This window comes from Myxocyprinus asiaticus, chromosome 21 (genome assembly GCF_019703515.2).
Source record: "Myxocyprinus asiaticus isolate MX2 ecotype Aquarium Trade chromosome 21, UBuf_Myxa_2, whole genome shotgun sequence".
Classification (NCBI taxonomy): Eukaryota; Metazoa; Chordata; class Actinopteri; order Cypriniformes; family Catostomidae; genus Myxocyprinus; species Myxocyprinus asiaticus.
Genome location: NC_059364.1, coordinates 35,720,817 through 35,746,354, shown reverse-complemented (window position 1 = coordinate 35,746,354; position 25,538 = coordinate 35,720,817). Strand labels below are relative to the sequence as shown.

General features: G+C 38.4%; 2 protein-coding genes across 2 annotated transcripts in view; both read right to left on the bottom strand.

Moving 5' to 3' along the window:
• The window catches only part of LOC127412142 (cGMP-dependent protein kinase 2-like), a 42,408-nt gene extending 26,572 nt beyond the window's left edge, over window positions 1–15,836 (bottom strand). The window contains exons 1-4 of the mRNA XM_051648268.1: window positions 15,745–15,836; window positions 14,537–15,066; window positions 1,000–1,166; window positions 296–409 (exon numbers count right to left, since the gene is read on the bottom strand). Coding sequence (XP_051504228.1) covers window positions 296–409; window positions 1,000–1,166; window positions 14,537–15,024 — 769 coding nt within the window. The 5' untranslated portion in view covers window positions 15,025–15,066; window positions 15,745–15,836. The remainder of the gene's footprint in view (window positions 1–295; window positions 410–999; window positions 1,167–14,536; window positions 15,067–15,744) is intronic.
• Window positions 15,837–21,927: 6,091 nt separating this feature from the next.
• LOC127412012 (collagen alpha-1(XIII) chain-like) overlaps window positions 21,928–25,538 on the bottom strand; it is a 154,960-nt gene continuing 151,349 nt past the window's right edge. Inside the window, exons 40-41 of the mRNA XM_051648017.1 lie at window positions 24,483–24,521; window positions 21,928–23,307 (exon numbers count right to left, since the gene is read on the bottom strand). Of these exons, the coding sequence (XP_051503977.1) occupies window positions 23,305–23,307; window positions 24,483–24,521 (42 nt within the window). The 3' untranslated portion in view covers window positions 21,928–23,304. The remainder of the gene's footprint in view (window positions 23,308–24,482; window positions 24,522–25,538) is intronic.

The window sequence follows — 25,538 nt, the reverse complement described above, 5'->3', positions numbered from 1 at the left end:
ATGTAGTTTTGTTGGCATTTCTCGCAAAGTCAAACTCTGCTGTGGTTGGCACCATGTTGTTTTGTTACATGAATACATACATCAAAATTTTAACCCTTTACTGACAGCACAGAGTCTTCTGAACTGAGATCAGTTGGTTTAAATGAATTGAGTGCTTTGAGTATAGCGAAGCCAGAATACAACATCCACGGATGTGGACGTGGGGTCGCACAAGGTTAAATCCAACTGTGGTAAGACTAAGTATCCCTTAAATAACAGAATACACCAGCACAGGTACACACACAAACACACACACCTTTAACTGTGGCAGTCCTTTTGCAGTTATAGAGAATGGCCAACTCTCCAAAGGCCGTCCCAGGACGCATCTGACCCAGCAGCTTGCCATTCTGTATGACCTCTAATAAACCCTCTAAACAGAACAGCAGCAGAATCAGTTTATATTAAATGTAGCTTTTTATGACCCTTTCCACACTCTCTCTGACACTTCAGTAATTTTTTTTGCTGCCGTGCCTAAACTCTTCTATCTAAACACCTTCTTCACATGTGAAATAAGATACAGTACTTTGGTGCACTTGTAAGTGGTGCACCTTTGCCTGCCTCATCTTTAAATAACAGCCTCTTTGCAAAGCCAGCATTAGTAACAGGTTCATAAAACAATCCATGGGCCGAGTTTTTGAAAACCAAATAGCCGATGTTGATGTGTAAATATGGGTGTTCAGAACAAGTTCAGAACCAGTTATTTTAGTATCTTAGTTTGAATAAATGGTCTTTTTGGGGAGGAACATTTTAAAGTTACACTGTTTTTATAATACAATAAACTCTTTATCCCAAAAATGTCATTTAAGTTTGAATGGTATTAAAGTTTATTAAACGATTGGAGCTGGATTAATTGCAGAAAATTGTGGAGAGGGAAAACAACATTTCAGTACAGTGCTGCCTTGCACCACTGTAAAAGCATGAAAGTATGAAGAGCAGGTGAAAAGAACAATTGGATTGTACCTGCAAGCACGTAAAGATAGTTCCCTGGCTCTCCCTCCTTAATAACCAGCTGCTCAGCAGCGTAAATCTTCTCGTACATGCAGTCCACCATCTCTCGAGTGTGCTGAGGCTCCAGCTTCTTCAGAAAGTCATTGTTCATGATGGCTTCATTGATCAGTTTCTTAGTGCTGGAGGCAGAGGTAGCAAAAGAGTTTAGAGAATGCAAAAACTTGATGGGGATAAACAATGTGGTCCAAAAGTCGTTACTAGTGTAAACACTAGTTTAAATCGTTACTATTCACAAGACACTGTTTATATAAACAGTTTGCTAAAATAAGGTGGTAAGTGTTTGTGTGGTTTATCCAACTGAGTTTATTCTGAAATCTCCTTTTATACGACACAATTCAGTTTTCTTCGAGCGATGATCCATCAGTGCTGACTGAAGTGGAGGTGGTGAATAATGCATGATTTTCCTGTTAGAACACTTCAGATTGCCTTCAATACACTGTTGAATAAAGATCATCCAAATATCACCTTTATGGTGCTCCCTTGAGAGCAGACATCGTAAATCGCAACCACAGTCAAGTAAAACAATAATATTCTTTATGATTCATGAACAATTCATATACCTCTAAGGAACTGTACCATATCCAATTCTCTGTCATTATTTACTGAAAGCTGGTAGTGGTTGAGGAGATTCCCCCTATACTATGTAAAGCACTTTGAGTGCCTAGAAAAGCACTAAATATAATGTAAGGAATTATTATTATTATTATTATTATTATTACTCAACATCAATATCAATAATTTTAAAGGCATACGATGATAGTTTTGGTAAGAAACAACCAAAAGTGAAAGTTATTTTTCAATGAAAATCTCCACTTTAAAAAACAAGCTGTTAAATATATATATATAATGATGACAGAATTTAGACATATGCTGTCTATATTACGTACATATAAAATAAATGTATATTACATTTTTGGAACATAAGAACAATTTAAATATACAGTATAGTTGCTTCATACTATAGCATAGCAATGTATAAATGATTCATTCTTTGAATGAAAATCTACATTGGAAGACACATCTGTATTTTGCATGTCTGTTTCAGAGTGTTGTGTGTCCCTCAATGCTATATACTATGGCTGTTTCTCATTATCACATCTGAAACAGCAAGGTCTCTCCATTGACCTAAAATGGAACTTATGAATGAATTAGCGCAGTAGATTTGTAGACTAGCATCAAGAGCGTGTTTAATTAAAACAGTAATGATACCTATCCGTGCATACAGATGGCCCACCCTTTGTGTTCTCTTGAGCCACTCCATCCCCTTCCGAGTGTGTTATGGTAATCCAGGCTTTCAAGCCCCGTCTAAGGTTGGAGACACTACAAAGGCTTGGCTAAACCTTACTCTTGTCTCCACCTTCCAAGAGAGTCAGTGGTCCAGTGACTCCATAATGAAACAAAAAATTGAACACCAAAATGTCCAGTGGTGCAATCAGGGTTATACAACTGTTAGAATCTGATTGGCTAAGCAGCATTACAAGAGTGCTTATATTTTGTATAACAGTACTGGGACAGCTGTTTGTATCACTCCGCTTGTCTGTGTTCACTGCATTCCAGACCAGGAATGTGACATTGTTTCCTAACCAGACATGATGCCACAACACACAATAAAAGGTATCTATTACATGTTAATCATATTTTTTTCCTAACCAGCCACGACACACGATGAGCAACAGGGCTTCTATTTTTGAAATGGTTTCTATTCCTGCGACATCGCCAGCACAGCACAGTCACCAAATGGGTCTAAAATTATTCTTATTGGAGTATATTAAAGTCGTCATCTCACTAGCCGGTTCACAACAACTTGATTTTGGCCGAGGGTGTCACACACCTACCGAATATTGTGCTTAAAGTCTCGTTCTCTTCAGCCGGCGCTGTCTCACACACACTGGTTCAGATTCAGAATGGCAGAGGGGAGACATCCCGGCTCATTACAACTTTCTCTCCGCTTCCCTGTTACGTGGAGATCGGCAAAATAACAACAGGAGTACCGCGTGAACATAAGCAATCGTAACAGACTGAATAAGGATGCGATTCATAAAGTAACTTTGCACTGTGTATGTGTGTGACTGTGTATTTATCCCCTCGGGGGTTTGCTGTAGAAAGCGAATGCCTAAATGGAGCTTCAGTGAGAAAATGAGTTGTGTTCAATAAACAGACTGTTCTGTTGTAATTGCACATTTTCCCTACATTTTATTCTTAATTATCCTCATTTTAGTGTATTAATATCGCGGTGTCATGTCACGCCTGGTGTGGACACACAGATTGCTTGCAGCTGGAATCTTATCGTGACGCGTCTGGTTAGGACAAGGTGTGAGTGTTTTTTGAAAATCAGAGTGTCTGTTTTTTATTTTGCGAGTGGAAGTGGAGCAGGGAGCATAGTTATTTTGTGTTTTATTTAGTCCATGTTGCTTAGTGAAATGCAATGCTTTGGCTTCTTTTGGAGCTATTCTCATTGGTGGCCTTTATTTGTGGAAACCTTAGTAACTCAATATTTTTTAGAGTAATTGTGTCTGAAACTGTAGTATAAAACCAATATTACACTCACAATCGTGCTATTCTGCTGAATTACAGCATGACTGTGAATACCTACAGTACGGTCTAATAACAGCCATGCTAATATTCAGAACAACAGCACTCTTACTTGTGTCATATGTAAGGGACAATCCATGGCTAGTTGTCCGTTAAATGTTTTGATAATATATCATTTATTTTAATGAGCTAAATAAAAAGCTGTACAAATACTTGGGAAAATGGACACAAGTTTTTTAAAGATCAAAAACTGGGCTCTATTTTTCGTAAGCGCACAAAGAGCAGTGCTACATGCTATAACCATGTGCTACATCTTATCCAATTTTAATGAGAGCATTAATTCTAAGTGGAATTTTCATGCCAGTGAAAAGCGCAAGTGGCCATGGGAGGGAGTGTTTGTGCTAACTGTGGGTGTTTGTGCACAAATTGTATTTTCATTTTCGAATGTCAGACCATACTTTTCTTCCAAGTCCTGTGGGTGTGTAAGTGAAAAAGTGCAAGAGCTTTTTTTTTATATATATATATATATATATATATATATATATATATATATATATATATATATATATATATATACACATTGGAGGGTTTTCGAGCATGAACTGCCCGTTTAAGGTCCTGCCACAGCATCTCAATCGGGTTCAAGTTAGGACTTTGACTAGGCCACTCCAAAACTTTAATTTTGCTTCTTTCGAGCCATTCAGATGTGGACTTACTCCTATGCTTTGGACCATTGTCTGCTGCATAATCCAGTTGTTCTTGAGCTTCAACTCATGGACTGATGACCGGATGATCTCCTTTAGGATTTTCTGGTATAGAGCAGAATTCATGTTTCCCTCAATTATTGCAAGTTGCCCTGGCCCTGAAGCAGCAAAGCATCCCCACACCATCACACTACCACCATCATGCTTGACCTTAGGTATGATGTTCTTTTTGTGGAATTCTGTGTTTGATTTATGCCAGATGTAACGGGACCTAGAGTTGGATGATTATTAATTTTTTTTCAATTAATTCAAACGTCTTGGTTACTGTCGTAACCTCCGCTCCCTGATGGAGGGAACGAGACGTTGTGTCGATGTAGTGACACTAGGGGTTGCCCTTGGGAGCCCCGAACACCTCTGATCTTTGAGAAAAGGCCAGTGAGAATTGGCGAGTGGAATTTGCATGCCACTCCCCCGGACATACAGGTATAAAAACCACTCATTCAGGTTTTGTGCTGAGGAGCCGAGACAGGGTCCCGGCCATTTCAGCGGGTAGTACATCGTTGTGGCAAGAGGGACACAACGTCTCGTTCCCTCCATCAGGGAATGGAGGTTACAACAGTAACCAAGACATTCCCTATCTGTCACTCACTCGACATTGTGTTGATGTAGTGAAACTAGGGATCCCTATACATAATGCCACAACTAGCTGAACTGTGTTACGTGGACTGCCGATGCAGGTGCAAGCAAGCTGCTGCGTGTGTAATAGCAGGTGCACCGTCATGACGTCATGTAGTTCCCCACATCACTGGGGGGAGGAAGAGACGTAACTAGTATGGGAGCAGGCCTTTTCTCTCTATGTTTTTTCTCTTCACAGAGTATTTAGATCCAGCTGGGGCCATCTAACGCTATTATTCGCGGTGGGGAAGGAGTTATTTTCCCTTCCTATTCTTTCAGGGGGAAAGGCACTGCGGAGACCACATCCTGCCCGAAAGGGAGGTTAACATGTGGCAAATATGTCATGTGGGCTCACCAGCCACACACGGAAGAGACACAGTGGTAGGTCCTGCCCAAAGGGGAGCAGCTCTACAAACACACCGACCGGAGGTATAGAGGGCTCTGCCCAAGGGAGACGCGGGTCGACCGATAGGGAGACCGTACCGCGGAAAATACATCACAGGGGGCTACCGGATGTAACCAGGGCCTGTGGAGCACCTACCTCAGCACAAGGGACACTAGCACACGTACTGGGTCTGGCTAGGAATTCCTCTGCCAAATTCGCCAGCCACAGGGCTAGGGAGGAATGACATCCAGGGTTCATTGACTCATGAACTCGCATGGGAGAAAAGAGTGCACGTATTTACCTCAGAGTGTCTAAAGCTCTGCGTGTGATCCAAGTAGGTGCGCAAAGCACACACCGGACACAGCAACAATAAGGCTGGGTCCGCCTCCATCCGGAGCAGCCTTTGCAGGCTCACCACCTGATCCCTAAAAGGGGTCGTGGGAACCTTGGGCACATAGCCTGGTCGGGGTTTCAGGACCACGTGAGAGTCCTCCAGACCGAACTCCAGTCAGGTGTCGCTGACAGAGTACGCCTGCAGGTTCCCAACCCTCTTGATGGAGGTGAGCGCGGTCAGGAGGGCCGTCTTCAAGGAGAGGGCTTTCAGCTCGTCTGACTCTAGAGGCTCAAACGGGGCTCTCCCAAGGCCCAGAAGGACCATGGAGAGATCCCATGAGGGGACGAGGTGCGGCCTAGGAGGATTCAGCCTCCTGGCACCTCTCGGGAACCTGATGATCAGGTCGTGCTTCCCTAGGGACTTACCCTCCACTGCATCGTGGTGTGCCGCTATGGCGGCCACATACACCTTCAAGGTGGAGGGGGACAGCCACCCCTCCAGCCTCTCCTGCAGGAAGGAAAGCACTGACCCGACTGCGCATCTCTGGGGGTCTTTGTCTCTGGAAGAACACCAATTCACGAACAAATGCCACTTCAAGGCGTATAGCTGCCTCGTAGAGGGAGCCCTGGCCTGAGTGATCGTGTCCACCACCACCGGTGGTAGACCACTTAGGTCTTCCGCGTCCCATCCAAGGGCCAGACATGGAGGTTCCAGAGGTCTGGGCGTGGGTGCAAGATGGTGCCCCATCCCTGAGAAAGAAGGTCCTTCCTCAGGGGAATTCGCCAGGGAGGGGCTGTCGCGAGGAGCGTGAGGTCCGAGAACCAGGTCTGGGCAGGCCAGTACGGCACCACGAGGATAACCTTTTCCTTGTCCTCCCTGACCTTGCACAAGGTCTGTGCAAGTAGGCTCACTGGGGGGAACACATACAAGCAGCCCTCGGGTCCAGCTGTGTGCCAACGTGTCTGTCCCGAGGGGAGCCCCCGTCAGGGAATACCAGAGCAGGCAGTGGGAGGATTCCCGGGAAGCAAACAGGTCTATCTGTGCTTTGCTGAATCGACTCCAAATCAGCTGGACCACCTGGGGGTGGAGTCTCCACTCTCCCCTGAGCATCACCTGCCGTGACAGTGCGTCCGCTGTGGCACTGAGGTTGCCCGGGATGTGAGTGGCCTGCAGGGACCTCAGTCGCTGCTGACTCCAGAGGAGGAGACAGCGGGCGAGTTGCGACATGAGCGTAAGCCGCCTTGGCGGTTTACATATGCTACCGTCGCTGTGTTGTCCATCCGGACTAACACGTGCTTGCCCTGGATCAATGGTAAAAGCCTCCGCAGGGTGAGCAGTACTGCCAGCAACTCGAGGCATTTGATGTGCCAACACAGTCGCGGTCCTGTCCAGGAACCGGCGGCTGCATGCCCATTGCACACGGTGCCCCAGCCTAGCTTGGAGGCATCTGTTGTGACCACGATGTGCCTGAACACTTGCTGTAGGGGAACCCCTGCCCGCAGAAATGCAAGGTCTGTCCAAGGGCTGAACAAGTGGTGGCAGATCGGCGTGATGGCCACGTGATGTGTGCCGTGGCGCCATGCCCATCTCGGGACTCAGGTCTGAAGCCAGTGCTGAAGCAGTCTCATATGCATCAACCCAAGTGGTGTGACCGCCGCCGAGGTACACACCACTTGTGTACCATATGCCATATGCCCCAGGAGCCTCTGAAAGTGTTTCAGTTGAACTGCTGTTCTCCGCTTGAATGACTTCAGGCAGTTCAGCACCGACTGCGTGCTATCATTGAGACTGAGTCTAATGCCATGCCGAGAAAAGAGATGCTCTGAATCGGGGAGAGCTTGCTCTTTTCCCAGTTGACCCGAAGCCCCAAACGGCTGAGAAGCCTGAGCACCAGGTCCCTGTGCGCACACAACTGGTCTCGAGAGTGAGCTAGAATCAGCCAGTCGTCGAGGTAGATGAGGATGCGAACGCCCACTTCCCTTAGCGGGGCAAGGGCTGCCTCCAAGACGCGAGGCAACAGGGACAAGCCGAAGGGGAGGACCTTGTACTGATAGGCCCGGCCCTCAAAAGCAAACCGTAGGAAGGGTTTGTGTCGAGGTAGAACCGAGACGTGGAAGTACGCGTCCTTCAGGTCTACTGCCACAAACCAATCTTGATGCCGGATGCATGCTAAGATGTGTTTCAGCGTCAGCATCTTGAATGTGAGTCTGTGCAAGGCCCGGTTCAGCACTTGCAGGTCCAAGATTGGCCGCAAACAACCTCCTTTCTTTGGCACTATGAAGTAAGGTCTGTAAAACCCTTTCCTCATCTTGGCTGGAGGCTCTATCACGTCCTCCTGCCGAAGGACTGCAATCTCCGCGTGCAGGGCGACGGCATTCTCGCCCTTCACCGAGGTGAAGCGGACGGCGTTAAACCGGGGCGGGCGCCTGCCGAACTGAATCTCATAGCCGAATCGGATGGTCCTGGCCAACCACCGCAACGGGTTGGAGAGCACTAGCCACACGTCCAAACTCCGGGCGAGGGGCACTAAGGGGACAATCGCGGCGAACACAAAACAACTCGGCACCCCGAACCCAGGAACCAATCATCAAGCCGCGAAGGCTCAGTGATGGGTGGAGGGTTCCACTCCAGCCCGACACTCGCGGCAGCCCGGGCAAGCATGGCGGTCAGCTCCGCGTCGGCTTCAGACTGGGCGGGCACACCCGAAGGTGGCAGCCCAGTCGAGTCCTCGGCGTCCGACATCACCAATGCGCTCTCTGATGCTGCTATCGAAACCCCATCCATCTCGTGAGCTGCCTGTCTCATCCCAGAACTGGACCGGTGCAAACGAGCGTGCTGGAGAATGGGCGGTCCGCGGGGGATTACCCGGTGGATCCGTTACCGCTGGAGCCCCCAAATTGCCTCCAGCGTCAACCGACCCGGCCTCGTACCCGTAGGTAGAAGGCCCGGCATGGGGGGCGGCTGGAGTGGCTTTCCCCAGAAGAAGTAAAGCCGCGACCGCAACGTTGCCATGGTCATGTTCTCGCAATGAGAACATGAACCATCCACGAACGCTGCCTCAACGTGATTACAGCCCAGGCACGTGAGGCAGCGATCATGGCCATCGGAGGTGGAGAGATACAGACCGCACCCAGGAATTACACAAAGATGGAAAGGCATCTTTAAAAAGACACTGTCCGTCAATGCGTGCTCTTTTAGAGGAAAATATACTCTTATTTCTCAGAATATATACTCTTTTAGAGGCTGTCGAAGTGCCCAGGGGCGATTTTATTTTTTTTAAATTGTGAAATCGAGGTTTTGCATAAAATATTAGCAGACGCTGTAGTTAAATACACTGTCAATCCACCAATGGCTGAATATAAAAGAGAAAAACAAATGTTCACAGCACTTGGCTTGATGCAGCCCTCAATCTGATAAACTGAACATGAGTGGAAATATGCGCGGCTGCGAACTCCAACGTAACATAGGTTAACAACATGGAGACCGATATAATATATTGTACAGTGTGATTGTTGGTAGACTTTGTCCATCATGCATGTTTACACTGGCTTAATCAAACAATAACTATGTTCTGTGTAAGTTGTTTAAGTCATGAAGTACTAAGCTACATTTTCTGAGACGTCAACAGAAATGTATGTGTTTACAGGGTTGGGATGGTTACTTTTGAAATGTATTCCACTACAGATTACAGAATATATGCTGTAAAATGTCATTTGTAATGTATTCCATTAGATTACTCAAGGTCAGTAACGTATTCTAAATACTTTAGATTACTTCTTCAGCACTGGAAGATTTTTTCACTTGTTTTGACTATAAAAACTCTGCCAGTACAGTAAGACAAAATACACATGTTAAAAATACATTCTCTGAAAAACCTAAATATCTTATGCAGTGTTGTTTCTAAAACAAGATAAATCTTGTTTTAAAGATTTTTTCTATTTTTACAGGAAAACAATAAAAAAATTATTATCAAGAATACGATTTTTGCCCTAATATCAAAGGTCTTACTAGAAAAAAGAAATTATGATCCAACATGAATTTTCTTATTAAAAAAATATGATCGTGCCTGGTCACGTGCATGTAAAATAGCTAGAAATAGCATTTCAGCTTAGTGTAAAGCTGATAATTTACACAAGGTTTATTTCTATTTCTTCTGCTCCTAACTTACTTCAAACTTACTTCTCTGTCTGCTCGTATGAATGTAACATCATAAGAAAGTGTTTCACTGCTGTTCAAATGCACTTTGGATCACATCATTTATATGTATAAATGTTTTCCATCTGAAAGGACTAAATATTAAATGAAACAAATGACAATAAAATGCAAAGTAATCTCTTCAGTAATCAAAATACTTTTTGAATGTAACTGTATTCTAAATACCAATGATTTAAACTGTAACTGTAGTGAAATACAGTTACTTATATTTTGTATTTTAAATACGTAATCCCGTTGTATTTCATGTATAACATGTATTTCATTACTCCCCAACCCTGTGTGTTTATAATAAAGTGTTAGAACATACGTGACAGTTATGTGCGCTTCATATCAAATCATATAATTGATAGGCTATAAATGGGAGACTCATCCACATCTCCTTTTACCATGATGATTCAGATAGATCACTAATTATTGCTTTGTTCTGTGACATGTTTCAAATGCACTGCATTTATAGCCAACATTTAGGAAGTGAAACGATCATTTTGACAAACAGCGATATAATTAAATTTTGCTGCTCTGCTCAGCGTGTACCACTAGAGGGCGCCACATGCTCACAGCACTGACTGACATCATTATTTTAAACTGAGCTTTTTGCTTCTTGTGTTTTCAACCACACTGAAATTGTTCTGATATCTGGACTCTATCTGCAGGTGTTTATGGTTATACAAACAAATTGACTGATATACTAAAAATTATTTCTAGATAAACATGACTATTTTTAGATATTGATTTCTAGACAACTTTCTAGATGGACTTGATTTAGAGAAAAATAATTCCTAAATTGGCTGAGGTATTTTGTAGCTTTCTTATTTTATACTATTATTTCTGAACATCAGTTATTTTAAATAAATTAGATTTGAATTTATTTTACTTTTACACTGTTGACAACTTTCTGTGTGTTGCAATTTTTTGTGCATTTCTGTTACACACATTTGTTTTCCATAATAAATTTTTTTTTTCTTTTCTTCTAACCAGGTTGCCTTGCATTCTAATTATTTGAATCATGTTGGAGTTACTTTTTTGAAAAATACCTTTAACTGTAGAAAAATCGAAACGAGAATTGTAAATCGTCCTTAAGTTTGAAAAAAATTGTGATTTAATTTTTTTGCCATATCGCCCAGCCCTAATGGGACCCCTGCCTTCCAAACAGTCCCACTTTCGACTCATCAGTCCATGGAAAATCCTCCCAAAAGGTTTGAGGATCATCAAGGTGTGGTCATCAAGCCTTAATGTTCTTCTGGGTTAGCAGTGGTTTTCGCCTCTCCACACTTCCATGTATGGCATTTTTAGCCAATGTCTTTCTGATAGTGGAGTCATGAACAGTGACCTTTATTGATGCGAGAGAGGCCTGCAGTTCCTTGGATGTTGTCCTTGGCTTTTTTTTGTGACATCCTGGATGAGGTGTTGCCGTGCTCTTGGAGAAATTTTGGAAGGTCGGCCACTTCTGGGAAGGTTCACTACTGTGCCAAGTTTTCTCCATTTGGAGACAATAGCTCTCACTCTGGTTGTTTGGAGTCCCAGAGCCTCTGAAATAGCTTTGTAACCCTTCCCAGAGTGATGTATTTCAATCACCTTTTTCCTCATCATTTCTGTAATTTCTTTCGACCATGGCATAGTGTGCTACTGGGTGAGACCTTTTAGCCAACTTTATGCTGCGGAAAAAGTTATATTTAGGTGCTGATTTGATTGAAGAGGGCTGGCAGTAATCAGGCCTGGATGTGTCTAGTCACGCTGATCCCCAATGATGAATGCAGTTTCATAGATTTTGGGATTTAGTAAATAAGAGGACAAATACTTTTTAATACAGGCCCTGTTGGTATTGATTACTTTTTTGCTTCAATAAATAACATTATCATTAAAAAAATGTATTTTGTGTTTACTCAGATTGCCTTTGTTTTATGTTAGATTTTGTTTGAATTTTTGAAAAACAAATTTAGTATGAGATATACACAAAAACAGAAGAAATCAGGATGGGGCAGATATTTTTTCACAGCACTGTATATAGCGCAACAGTGCCTGCCCACTTTTTTAGCCTACTGAGTTCCGTTAATTTTTTCCCATTAATTGTTTGTATAGGCTTTTCATAGAATCCTTGTAACCAACCATGTCAGAGGTGAATCACAATATTACAAACTTTGTTTTGAGGTAAAAAATTATTTGAAAAAAAAAACAAAAAAAAAACAATACAATGGTACAAGACTGTGAAATTAACGTCTTTCAGGAGGGCATGACTACAATCCCATGAAGCATTGCAAATGATGAATATATAAAACTATTGATTTTAGGTTGTTGATTATAAATATAGCAACAATATATTTTATGTTTATTGCAAAATATTCCGATATGCAGGGTTGGGGAGTAACGGAATACATGTAATGGGATTACGTATTTAAAATACAAAATATAAGTAACTGTATTCCGCTACAGTTACAATTTAAATCATTGGTAATTACAATACAGTTACATTCAAAAAGTATTTTGATTACTGAAGAGATTACTTTGCATTTTATTGTCATTTGTTTCATTTAATATTTAGTCCTTTCAGATGGAAAACATTTATACATATAAATGATGCGATCCAAAGTGCATTTGAACAGCGGTGAAACACTTTCTTATGATGTGTTACATTCATACGAGCAGACAGAGAAGTAAGTTTGAAGTAAGTCTGGAGCAGAAGAAATAGAAATAAACCTTGTGTAAATTATCAGCTTTACACTAAGCTGAAATGCTATTTCTAGCTATTTTACATGCACGTGACCAGGCACAATCTTTTTTTCTAGTAAGACCTTTGATATTAGGGCAAAAATTGTATTCTTGATAAGAATTTTTGTATTGTTTTCCTGTAAAAATATCTAAAAATCCTTAAAACAAGATCAGTTTGATTTCTCTTGTTTTAGAAACAACACTGCATAAGATATTTAGGTTTTTCAGAGAATGTATTTTTAACATGTGTATTTTGTCTTACTGTACTGGCAGAGTTTTTATAGTCAAAACAAGTGAAAAAATCTACCAGTGCTGAAGAAGTAATCTAAAGTATTTAGAATACATTATTGACCTTGAGTAATCTAACGGAATACATTACAAATTACATTTTACAGCATGTATTCTGTAATCTGTAGTGGAATACATTTCAAAAGTAACCTTCCCAACCATGCCGATATGTACAAATATATAATAGTTTAAGGGTGAAGGGAGACAACTTGATCACAGTGCGTCATTGGAGTGGGTGGTCGCTCATGGTTCCTTGTTCTCTGATTGGTGGATCTTTCTCAGCTGTACCATGGGTAATGTAGTTATTTACCATGAATTCCTCTATCAGACACATTCTTTAAACAATGAAGTTGAAATAACGCAGGTGGATGGCCTCAACGGAAGCATATACCATTGATGAGCAACCTCGGAGCTCACGTGATTTTTTGATCACTTCATTGGTTTACTGCATTTTTCGTTTAGTTCAGACACATTCACCTTGAACCTAAAATGTAGTTTTATTTTATCTTCTTTAGGCAGCATTAACTGTATTACCAAAACGCAATACAAACTCAAATTCGATAAGAACACACATTTGGCAGCATTATTTTGGGAACACAAGGGAATTTATTAGGCTCATCAATTTGATTATTATTGTCTTTACATTTATAATTGTCTTTAGTTCTTAATTTGTAGGCTATTAGTCATTTTCCACCTGTGTTGATGATACGTGCGTGATAGCAAATGGGGTCGTTGGAGACGGTCAGTGTTTGAATTTGGGGAGGTGGTTAAATAAGATTTTTTGATCACTTCGTTATTTATTTTATTGTGTTTTTCATTTAGTTTAAAGTGCAATTTGAATTTAGAAATGTCTTTTGTTTATGTTTTTTGAGTTTCAACAAATGAATAAAATTTTTAAAGCAAAATCAATAAAGCAAAATAATTCACTGGCCTTTGGCAGGGGGGTTGACGATGTAATCGGATATCGCAATATTTTTTTAAGGCAATTATCCCAAAAATATTTTTTACATATCACCCAGCCCTACTTGCGAAAGTACACTGTTGTGATCTATAATGCTAAATTGATTGACAGTTAATTCCGTTCCTCGAATCTGATTGGATGAGAGCTGTTCCAAGAGTGCTGATACACAGTCCAACAGCAATTGGGCTTTACTGTTTGTATAACTCAAATTCTCAGTGTTTGTGGCTTTCCAAATACTAGTGGGGATTTTGATTCATCTTTCATTTTGATTTCATACACTGATTTGATCAGTGACCATTTCTGGAGATTTTACATTTATTCCAGTAGGTGGCGACAAATGAGCGTCTTTGCAGTTCTGAGTGAGTCGTTCAATCATTGACTCAACTGATTCGTTAAAAAACACAGAGTCGAGAACGAGAATGATTTGTTCACCTGAAAGATTTGTCCAAAAACACTGATTCTTTTACAAATGAAAAATCACCAGTTTAATTGAGTGCAGAGAGTATGACTTCTTTTGGAACTACTTTTGTTGGCATAGAAGAAATGCACAAACTAACTGGCCAGTTTTTGTCTGAAATGTAAGTTATTTAATATTATTTGTTTTTTGAACTGTTGTATAAAAGCACGAGTAAGAGTGCTGTTGTTCTGTATATCAGCACAGCTTGATATTACTTAATTAGCACACTTACCCAGAGTCTTTGCGAACACGTACTCTCTCTGTGGAGATGTGATGGGCCTTGTGGTCAAAGCAGAAGTGACCTGAAGTGGGTTCGGCTGAAACCCCCTCCTTGGCCTTTAGGCGCCGATGTACCTCCACGGCCACTTTGTGGAAGCGGGTGGAGCCCTGGCTGATCACACTCAGAAGTCTGCGACTGTGCCTTGGAGGTGCCGGTGGTGAGCAGCCAAGGCTGTTATAACCGATGGCATCCTGGAGTTTATCGATCTGAGACACCTTTGCGTCTAGTTCCCTTTGAAGTCTTTGCAAGCGATTTTCCTGAGCATGCAGCTCCTGGTCTCTCCGTGCCAATTCCTCCTCCAGATGAGCAATTCTGATCTTCAGGGGCTCCGCTGACTCCCATACAGGAGCCTCTTTTATACTGGAGGCCAGGCAGGTCTCCTCTAACCTAGGGGCTTTGATCGAACCGTTCCCCATGATCAGAGATTGAGCGGGCACCATAGAGAGGCCTTTGGGCTTTTTAATTTGTTTACTGGTTGACCACTGAAATCAGAGGAAGAGATATTATCAGGATAAGTATCATACACTTTTAATACAATTATTTAAAGATTGTTTGACAAAAAAAGATCACATAATAATAAGTACCAAATGTGATCTGCATAAAGTAATGTTTAAGTTGTAATATATGGTCAAAGTCTATTTATGGTACACTGTAAACACTTCTTTTTTTGTTGTTGTTGTTTTTTTGTTGTTGTTGTTGTTGTCAGTTTACCTACTTCGTGAGGTACTATATTTTTATATGACTGAATCAACCTGACTACTTTAGGTTACACTAACAAAGTAACTTTAAGGTTCAGGTAAGCTTAAGAGCTTCTTAAGGCAACAACTACAAAATAAATAAATAATAATAATAAAAAATGATACAGTGTAGAAGAATAGACTAGTGAATACATAAAGGCGTTATTACATATTAATTGAGTCATGGAAATTATTCACACAGCTGAAAAATTCAGTTTATTGATATTTCACCTGTCATTGGCGAATATTAATATTTTTGGGAGCAATAAACATGTATAATCTCGACATTTAAACATTAAAAATGGTCATTGATCGCTATGAACCCTCTACTCACGCTTACCAAACGGCCAAAATCAAATGTATGAGTTAAATGTTCGACAAGTTCGACAAAAATATATATTTAAAATGTTGAAGTGTACTTACCACCTGTCAGTGTGTTGTGAAGTTGTCACTTCTGTTTCAGTATCTGTGAGAAATGCTGCTGGTGTCACATATGAGCGATCGGTCTGTTGTTCTCCACGCGCAATGAAAGGATGAGACAAGTCGCGCGCTAGAGATGCTGCTGGATGATATTGAGACTGTGCAGTGATGCCAACATTATATTCTAGTGACCTCCAGCGGCGACAATCTAGCATTACACAGTACAAGGGGGAAACTGTTCATAGTAATTTTGATTAGTCATAAACAAACAATGTTTTTCAGTAGTTCAGGAATATACAAAAAAAAAAAAAAAATATATATATATATATATATATATATATATATATATATATATATATATATATATATATATATATATAAATCGAATAATTAAAAAAATATATTTTTATGTATATTGATGACCTGAAAAGCATTATACAGTGGCAAGAAAAAGTATGTGAACCCTTTGGAATTAGTTGGTTTTCTAAATGAATTGGTCATAAATGTGATCTCATCTTCATTAAAGTCACAAGTAAAACAAACACAATGTGCTTAAGCTAACAACACACAAACAATTATAATCTTTCATGTCTTTATTTGAACACATCCCATTAAACATTCACAGTTCTGTGGAAAATTATGTGAACCCTTGGATTTAATAGCTGGTCGATCCACCTTTGGCAGCAATAACTTCAACCAAGCATCTCCAGTAGCTGCGGATTAGACCTACACAACGCTGAGAAGGAATTTTGGACCATTCTTTCTTACAGAACTGCTTCAGCTCAGCCATATTCTTAGGATGTCTAGTGTGAATGGCTCTCTTGAGGTCATTCCACAGCATCTCTGTTGGGTTAAGGCATAATACATGTCAGCAGATACTTCTTGTGAATAGCAAACTCAAAATGTCTGAGTGCTTTTTATAAGTCAAAGTAGCACTAACCCACACCTCCGATCTGGTTTCATTAATTGGATGCCACTCCAGACACTAAATAGCTTTTTTCTTATCTTTATCCTAGGGGTTCACTTACTTTTTCCACAGCACTGTGAATGTTTAATGGGATGTGTTCAATAAAGACATGAAAGATTATAATTGTTTGTGTGTTGTTAGCTTAAGCACATTGTCTTTGTCTTTACTTGTGACTTTGATGAAGATGAGATCACATTTATGACCAATTAATGTAGAAAACCAGCTTATTCCAAAGGGTTCACATACTTTTTCTTGCCACTGTATAATGCAGTAATATTTATTAATGTTAGTGATGAAAACCATTATAGTGTTGCCAAAAGACTTATTAAATTACTTCTAAGATATAATGGGAAATCTTATACAAGAAACACCAGATTTTTTATTGGCATAAATAGTCTCAATGGCCTTCGAGCATTTTCCTTTTTGTTTGTTTGTTTTGAATTTATGTATGTATGTTTAATTATTTAAAACTAGCAGCTTACAATAATTGGCAACAGATTTTCTGATTAATACACCAGTAAACGTTCAGTTATTCAATTTCTTTATTTAAGTGACTGACACAGTTCTTATGTTCTTTTTGCAAAATAAACAAATAGCTGAGTAATCTTAAAAAAAAAAAAAAAAAAAAAAAAACGAAAGAAAATAAAAGACCGTTCAGGTCTGAAAAAAAATAAATAAATAAAAGTAAAATACCTTAATACAACTTTAGTTAACAGTTAATATTTGTGTCTCCAGAGGCATGTATTGAATCAGCAATAATACACTATTGCATCTTAATTCAATGCTTGATTTTAAATCAAAAAGGAAAAAAGAAAAGACAATGAAACAAGAAAATGTCTGTCAAAAAGACTGAAACGTGTTAGTTAGACATGCAAGTAGTTAAAATTCTTCTTACACTTGCACCTCCTGTAAAAGCACAAAATTAATGCCCTCTTACTTGTTTACATAAAACTGTACTACAACATCAACAACAACAGTGAAGATATGATACAAACTGTCAGATACTATATTTTCTCAGTGGGACATACACTTATTGTTGATGATTTAAATAATAATTGTATTAGTGAGCAGGTGAACTTTTCACAACATGGTCACACAGGCAGTGAGTGATAAGAGATCAGATTGATCCAAACATAAACTGGCATTAAAGACAACAACTGCCAAAGCTGGACAGCGGTACTGAAAGTGTACTCCTTATAAAATGTCATAAATGTACAATATGAACTGCGATGCAGAAATAAATGATTATGCAAACCGATATTTTATCAAATATACTTGTACAAAAATATCTTTAAAAATATTATGAATTATGAAATCAGGATTTGGAGATATGACAACTTAAAAATGCTGTGTCACAAATTTGCATTTGAGTAAAACCGGATAACTTTTTGAAGAGTACACTGTACAAAGAAGGACAATACAAGATAAAGACGTTTTTTTTTGTTTTTTTTTGTCAAAAGGGAAATGTTCTGTGAAGAAAATACATGATGTACAGTACAAATATTATATTCTTGTTCAAGTCACACTCTTCAATGTGCAAAACAACAACAAAAAAAACAACAACAACAGCAACTATGCCTCGTGCATATACAATAATGAAAGGAGAATCACTTCATAACATGCCCTAAAGTAAAAAAAAAAAAAAAAAATCACCTAATGCTAAATATAATACAGAGTGTACAAGATCTAATTCATACTTGTTTTTTTTTTTTTTTTTTTCCATATTTAATCAAGCTTTATCTTTTGTGTCAGTGGTTCCAGAATTATTAAATATTTGCATCAAACACTTGTAATAACTGCCCCAAAAGAAGATAAATACATGTTTATAAGTAGTTGTCTAAATTATTATGAAATGCTTTACACATCTTTCATAAAGTGTAATGTCATCATAAACAAATAAATGCAGAATCTCATCATTTGAAATAAAGTTCAAAATAAACATATTTTAACAATAATTATATTTTTTCCCAAACTTTTTCATGTGTTACGTCCCTGGACGATTTAAATGTATGCTTGAATATGAATTCAGATTAAACTTGTAACACCCAATGAACACTTTTTAAGTTTTGACATTCAATGAATTTTAAGATTCACACATTTCAACTGTATGACAAATTGCCATTTAATTGACTTGAGTAATCTTTAAATAGTGTATGCATTATGAAATAAAAAAAAACTGAGAAGTATACAAATAATTGACAAGGAATATGAACTTGTATACAAAATTCATATGTTTTAAACAGTACAGCAACTACATTTGATTTGGCATTAAAGGAATATTCCGGGTTCAATACATGTTAAGGTCAGTCAGCAGCATTTGTGGCATAATACTGATTACCACAAAAATTATTTTCGACTTGTCCCTTTTTCTTTAAAAAAAGTAAAAATCTGTGTTGCAGTGAAGCACATATAATGGAAGTGAATGGGGCCAATGTTAACATACTCACTTTTTCAAAAGTATAACCACAAGACATAAACAATATGTGTATAAATATGATTATAATGTGATAAAATCACTTACTAACCTTTTTCTGTGTAAAGGTACAAACAATTTTACAGCTTCATAGCCATGACGATGTAATGTCAACAAACACTCAAACCCTAAAATGACAATAAAAATTACGATTTAAACAACTTAACAACTCAATTAATGCATGAGTTTTAATAGAAGAATTAATGCAAGTGCTTTTATAAAATTATAAGTTTCACATTTCTGCTTTTAAACCCTACAAAAATTGGCCCCATTCACTTCCATTGTAAGTGCCTCACGCTTGTCCACAATCGGGCCAGTGCGAGTCAGGACTATCAACTATTAATTTTGATTTTTTGCTTTGTTTTAAGAAAAGGAGGGACGAGTCAAAATTATGTTTGTGGAAATCAACATTACGCCAAAAATTCTGGTGATTGGGCATAACTTTTACTGAACCCGGAATATTTATTTCATTGGACAAATTTATACTTAGCAAAGTTAAGCATATTTTCATAAATCTAACTGAAAACATTTGTTTAAATCTTACTTTTAGCAGACTTTAGTGTATATATATATATTTATTTATTTTTATTTTTTTTGGATGAGAAAATATTAATTTCTCTGTTTTCTGGATAACTTGACATAATGGAAGATTTAGTGTAACTATAAAATTCGAATGGTTTTTGGCTATATACAATCAATCTCTGTCTAAAAACAGGTGTCAAAACATATAAGGAATGCTTGCATTCGATAACAAACAAAAACACATAATTAATAAAGGAAAACAAGAGAATATGGCTGCTGGTACATATGACACCACATCAAGTCACAACACACTGATACAGGTCACAATTTCAAGAAAATGAAACAGAATTTTTCCTTACAAACCCTGGTATGATTGATGTGGTATTGTAACCCCATAGCAATTCTGTGTCTGTGAGCTGTGTGAATCTTATGTGGATTTGATCATTTGATAGCTGTCATAACAGTCACGTTCAAACTGTTCAAAGCTCCTAAAAAGAGTTAATCAAGAGTGAGTCTGCTCAGCCCTTGCCCCTTATGTACTAAAGTGAATGGTTTTTGTAGCAATAAAGGTTCAATTAAAGTAATCATAGGCATAAACAGTTTCAATAAACAGAATTTTTTTTGAAGGTTACACGAACCATGCAGCAACAAATTCAAAACCCAACATGTCATTGTCAGTTTAAATTTGTTATGCTTTAGCTGCCCTACATAAATTCCCAAGAGCACAGCTTTCCTTTACGAATAGGTTTTCCCAAACAAACTGTGATCAGTTGTTTTATTTCAAAGCGATTGCAAAATATACAGATTGTGTCAGTATTAACATGTCTAAGCTGTTTACAGTATTAAAATGTTGCATTCATGTTGCGTCACCTTCAAATGCCCTTTTTGCAAATGGCAAATTTCTGGAGAATTTTTTTTAATTTTTTTTTTTTTTACTTTTACCAAGGTTATTATTAGTTTAAAGATGCTGGTACATTGCACGTTTCAAATTAGTTACACTGATAGTAATTTCTATTCTATATTAGCTGTTTACGGCTCTAGATACTGTAGTTGCTCTATGATTATCATTTTATTTAAACAGAAATATTTACTATGCTACTTTTATGTACAGGCACAAACAACAACATAATGTATAAATGTAATACTCATACATGTAAGCATAATGTACTGCACTCAGCCTACACTGTCAAAGCATGATCATTATGTACATTCATTTTAAATATTAGCCTAGTATTAAACATGAGTAGAAATGTGAATGTGAGATTGCATTCGACCTGCAACTCTCAAAAGAAGGCAGTGACAGTTTGAATCAGGAATCATCAAAGATTTGTGTATTTTTTCTTTTCTTTCTTTGGTTTGCCTGGAAACACACGAACACTCAAAAGTCATCTGGATGTTCAGTGAGCTGCGCTGAGTTATCTATCACAGTTGCTTGTGTCAAACATGAATAATGATAATAATTTCTTGTAACTATCAAGGAACAAAATAAGCTAAAATGTTGTCTTTCACATAGTGAACAATAAAAAGGAGAAAGGAAAGAGTGTAAAACTGTGTAAAACGACAGGCTACTTTTTTGCTCATCGCCTTATCCGTAAAGACGGGGGAAAAATAGCGAAGGAAATGAACATTCCTTCTGCAGTCTAGTCGTTCAGTCAGTCTGCTCACATCTGCCACCAAATTGAGTGTTCCAGTACTACAGGACAGTTGCACAGGAAAAATCCTTGAAACAGCCACCATTGAGCAGACCAAACTCAAAGATCTCTTACAGTTTTTGTGTCAGAAATGGTCAGAACCACGTGGATCTCATGGCAGTGTTACTTTTTGGCTAGCTGGAACGGATTCTGACCCTTTAAATAAAAAAAAGAAAGAAAATATATTTGTAGCGGACTGCCACTTTGCCCCCTAAGGTGACATAAAGGTGGAAAAGGTTCACAATGATATGTTATTGTTAATACTCCTACCATTGTGTAGAATAAGTGAGTTCTGTTCTTCAACAGTCAGTTATTGTGAAGCTTCCAACACACGGATGCAGTTGTCACACTTTTCACCAGATGCAAATCCAAATAACACACACAAATACACACTGCAACATGTGAACAGCCAGGGGGAGTTAATTTTTCTTAGTCTCTTTGTAAACATCAACATGTCAACACTATGCAAACAATCTGCTGAAAAGTAAAGTAAGAATTCTTGAGGACCAAAATCAAAGAGAGACGCGTTAGGAAACAGTTTGGCTGAAAACAATATTCACAGCCATTTATTTTCTTATAATCCTCATGTAGACAGTATAGCTTCTTTGACATTATTGTTGATATGTCTCAGATCTATTTTGGCAAGGGTAAAAGCATTAAGGCACATATTAGTATGAGGTATTACAGACAGATAAAGAGTTTATAGAGACCGGTGATTACAAACCATGCTTAACTTAATATTAACTAGCAAAACAGAACCCAAACATAGCTTTTTGTGGTAAGCAGCAGCAATCCTACACAATCCTTTACTTTAATGACTTCAACACTGAATGAACACAAAACAAACAAAACCATAACTAAGGGCCTTCTTCTATGACCCTGATATTTCCTGGGAATTAGACATACTATAATGAAAAATGTCATGTTTATAATACTAACTTCATTGGCTTCATTCTTCATATGTACTTAATAGCTGAGGTAAAATCGGGCATAGATGCTTTTTAACAAACACAAAGATTTGCTTGAGAGTGAGCAGCAATATAGTATGAGATAAATTACAAGAATAAAAATCATTGCCCAAGAATGTCAAATGAAATGATCTCTACTATTAAAAAGTAAGAGATATGAATAAACATAGAAAATAGCTGCTCAAAGGGCAATATTTTGTCTATATGACATATTTACACAAAGCACATAAAGGAAAAGCACTGCATGTGGAATTCTGACAGATTGATCGTTTCTTTTGGAAAAACAAAAGGCAATTTTCAAGGCAAATATAGACAGAAAACAGATTGAAATGCTCACTAAACGAGTAATGCCGTGCCAATGCTTATAATGTATGCACTGAAAATTATAGAAATCAAATGTCTGGATAATTTATACTGCATCTATAGTATGGACTTTGAAATAAGTCATTTGAATTTTTAGTAAACATATGCAGTTACAGTGTAAGATCATTAGGTATGGTGTGATTTTCAACAATGTCCATGTTAATCTCCGAGCAAAAGGGTTTCCTCTTAACGCACAAGGCCAATTTCAAATCCAGCTCCACTAATCAGTGCAGCATAGTCTTTAAACAACACATTAAAACACCATGATACAATAAGTTAATAGGCACTTATCAGTTAACATAATGCACAAATATCATGCATATGCTGCCACAGCATATTTCTTGATCAAAACATTTTGACATAATGCATAGTTACAGTATAAAGTCCATTACATAAACAACATTACCAATAATAAAAATAAACAATCTGTACAAAAGTCCTAGCAGGATTTTGTTATGGTTTATGGTATTTTCTTTTCCATCAATATAACGGATCAATGACAAAAAAACAAAACAAAAAAAAAATAGTACAAAAATAAATATTCTATTTACAATCACACATGGCATTCTGGAATTAACATCACTGCAAAACAAGAGGCAAAAAGACCACAAGTTAATTCCAAACACTAATGTTTCATGCAAGTGGAAGTATAGAGTTCAAATCATCATCAAATTTTGATGGTTAAATCACAAATAAATCTCAGATTATATGATAAACAACTGTTCATAAATGAATTCTGCAGATTAAAAAAAACATTCTATTCACATAAACCAAGCTGTAATATCATTTTGTATTACACAATAATCATGTAGATCACAGTTCATTTAATAGCTTTGGATTTACAGTATACCTCCATGGGCTCTATTTTCATGAGTGCGCAAAGAGCAGCACTACGCACAAAGGCCGTGTGCAACGTCTTGTCCAATTTTCGTGAAAGCGCTAATTCTAAGCACAATATTTGTGCCAGCGCAAAGCGAACGTGGGCGTGGGTGGGAGTGTTGGCGCTACTGTGGGTGTAGGTGCACAAACTCTGGGTGTACTGTATGTAAATGAAGTGGCGCAAAGTGCAATTTGCTTTTTTCTTGAGTATTAGGTAATTGCGCTGACATTTCAAAAACAGGTCTTATCCCAGCGCAAAGTCTAAAATAATTTCCTTTTGGAGATTCCACCAGCAGGTGATAATAAAGTTCATGTCCAAACTTTAGGGAGGTGATTATTTTAGATTTTTTTTTTTCACTTCGAGGTTTGAATTACATTTTCATTTAGTTTGAAATGACATTCAACCAGGACACAGTTAATGCCCAAAAGAACATAAGTCTACATATTTCTACAGTATTCTTCTAATTTACAGCATACAGTCCATTTACACTACCAACTTCTTATGAATGTGCTGTCTTTGTTTGTATCGCTGGTGCTTGACAGGGAATGGACTATATAATAGGAAGCAGACGGTGATGAAGAAGCACCTCTGAATAAATTTGCACTTGACCCTGCCTATTAGCGCTTTGCTTGCACGATTTTGCCAAACCCACTTGTGACTAGACTTAGCGTATGCTTGCATGAAAATACCAAAACTTCATGGCCACTGACTTTGCGCTTATGACCTATGGCATAGCGCTGCGCTTAGCACTAGCACTCTTAAAATAGGGCCCCATATCATTAATTCAAAGCATGAGTTATTTCAAGCAGGGATCATATGGATCAGATGCAATAATTACAAATGCAAAGTGTTAATATGATCAATAGTAAACACTCACTTTATTCCAACACCCTGGTACTGGCAGACCATCATCGCCCTAAAAATAAAAAGAAGAGGAGTGGTGAATAAAGAAATCATATACATTGTGTAATAAAGGAAAATGACTGCATCCATGCACATTTAGGCTACATAACCATCTCAGTAGTTGCTCTTGAAACATATCATTGTTACAATCAATCAATCAATCAATCAATCAATCAATCAATCCTCTACCGGGCTGCTTAAATTCAGAAAAGTGTTTAAATTCATGACAATTAAATTGGGTAAATTGGTATCCATGGAAAAAACTTCTCAGCCAAGATGCTAGCTTTTTGCAACAACACATTTCTGGTGAACACTTTCTTTTAATGCCGATTTTTCTGGTGACCCTGGTTGCCCCATTTTACTGGACTGAAGCGGGCATGTGGTAACTTGGCAATGCAAAGAAACTAGTGACAGAGATTATAAACCAATATTAAAGGTTATAAGAGTAGAGTTAGAGAAAACTGAATGTTAGGGAATACTGAACATGTGAACAAGGGACATGAACATGGAGTGCATGCAGTCATGGTAAACATGAAATAGTTTTAGTAAAGTAGTTTTACCAACACCTTGCATTACAAAGTGTCTCTATTTCCGCAGAAATAAAGTTAAGCAAATGTTAAAATGGCAAAACAATTAGATATTAATGGAAACTGTTTGTTAGATCATTTCTTTCATTTTTCCATAAGCTTACTGAAAACTGATTAAAAAAGTAAATAATTAAACTTCACAGATTAGGATATGCAAAGGGAAGTTTCTCAATATTAATTTTGGGATACCATGCAAGAATAACTTTATTTGTTCTCCATTCCTTAAATGGCCTGTGCTAAAGAATTAGGTGATTACAAGTCATTACAGGTTCAGGAAGCTAGAAAGCATGCTGAATAAGAAAAGGGATAGACAGCAGCATACCACAGGGCACGGGGCATCCAGCCCGTCCAGGCCTGGCAGGCCCGGTTCACCTTTCTCCCCTTTAAAGCCTCGGAAACCCTGTTCATGAAATTAATCATATAAACATCCTGTTGTCCAACCA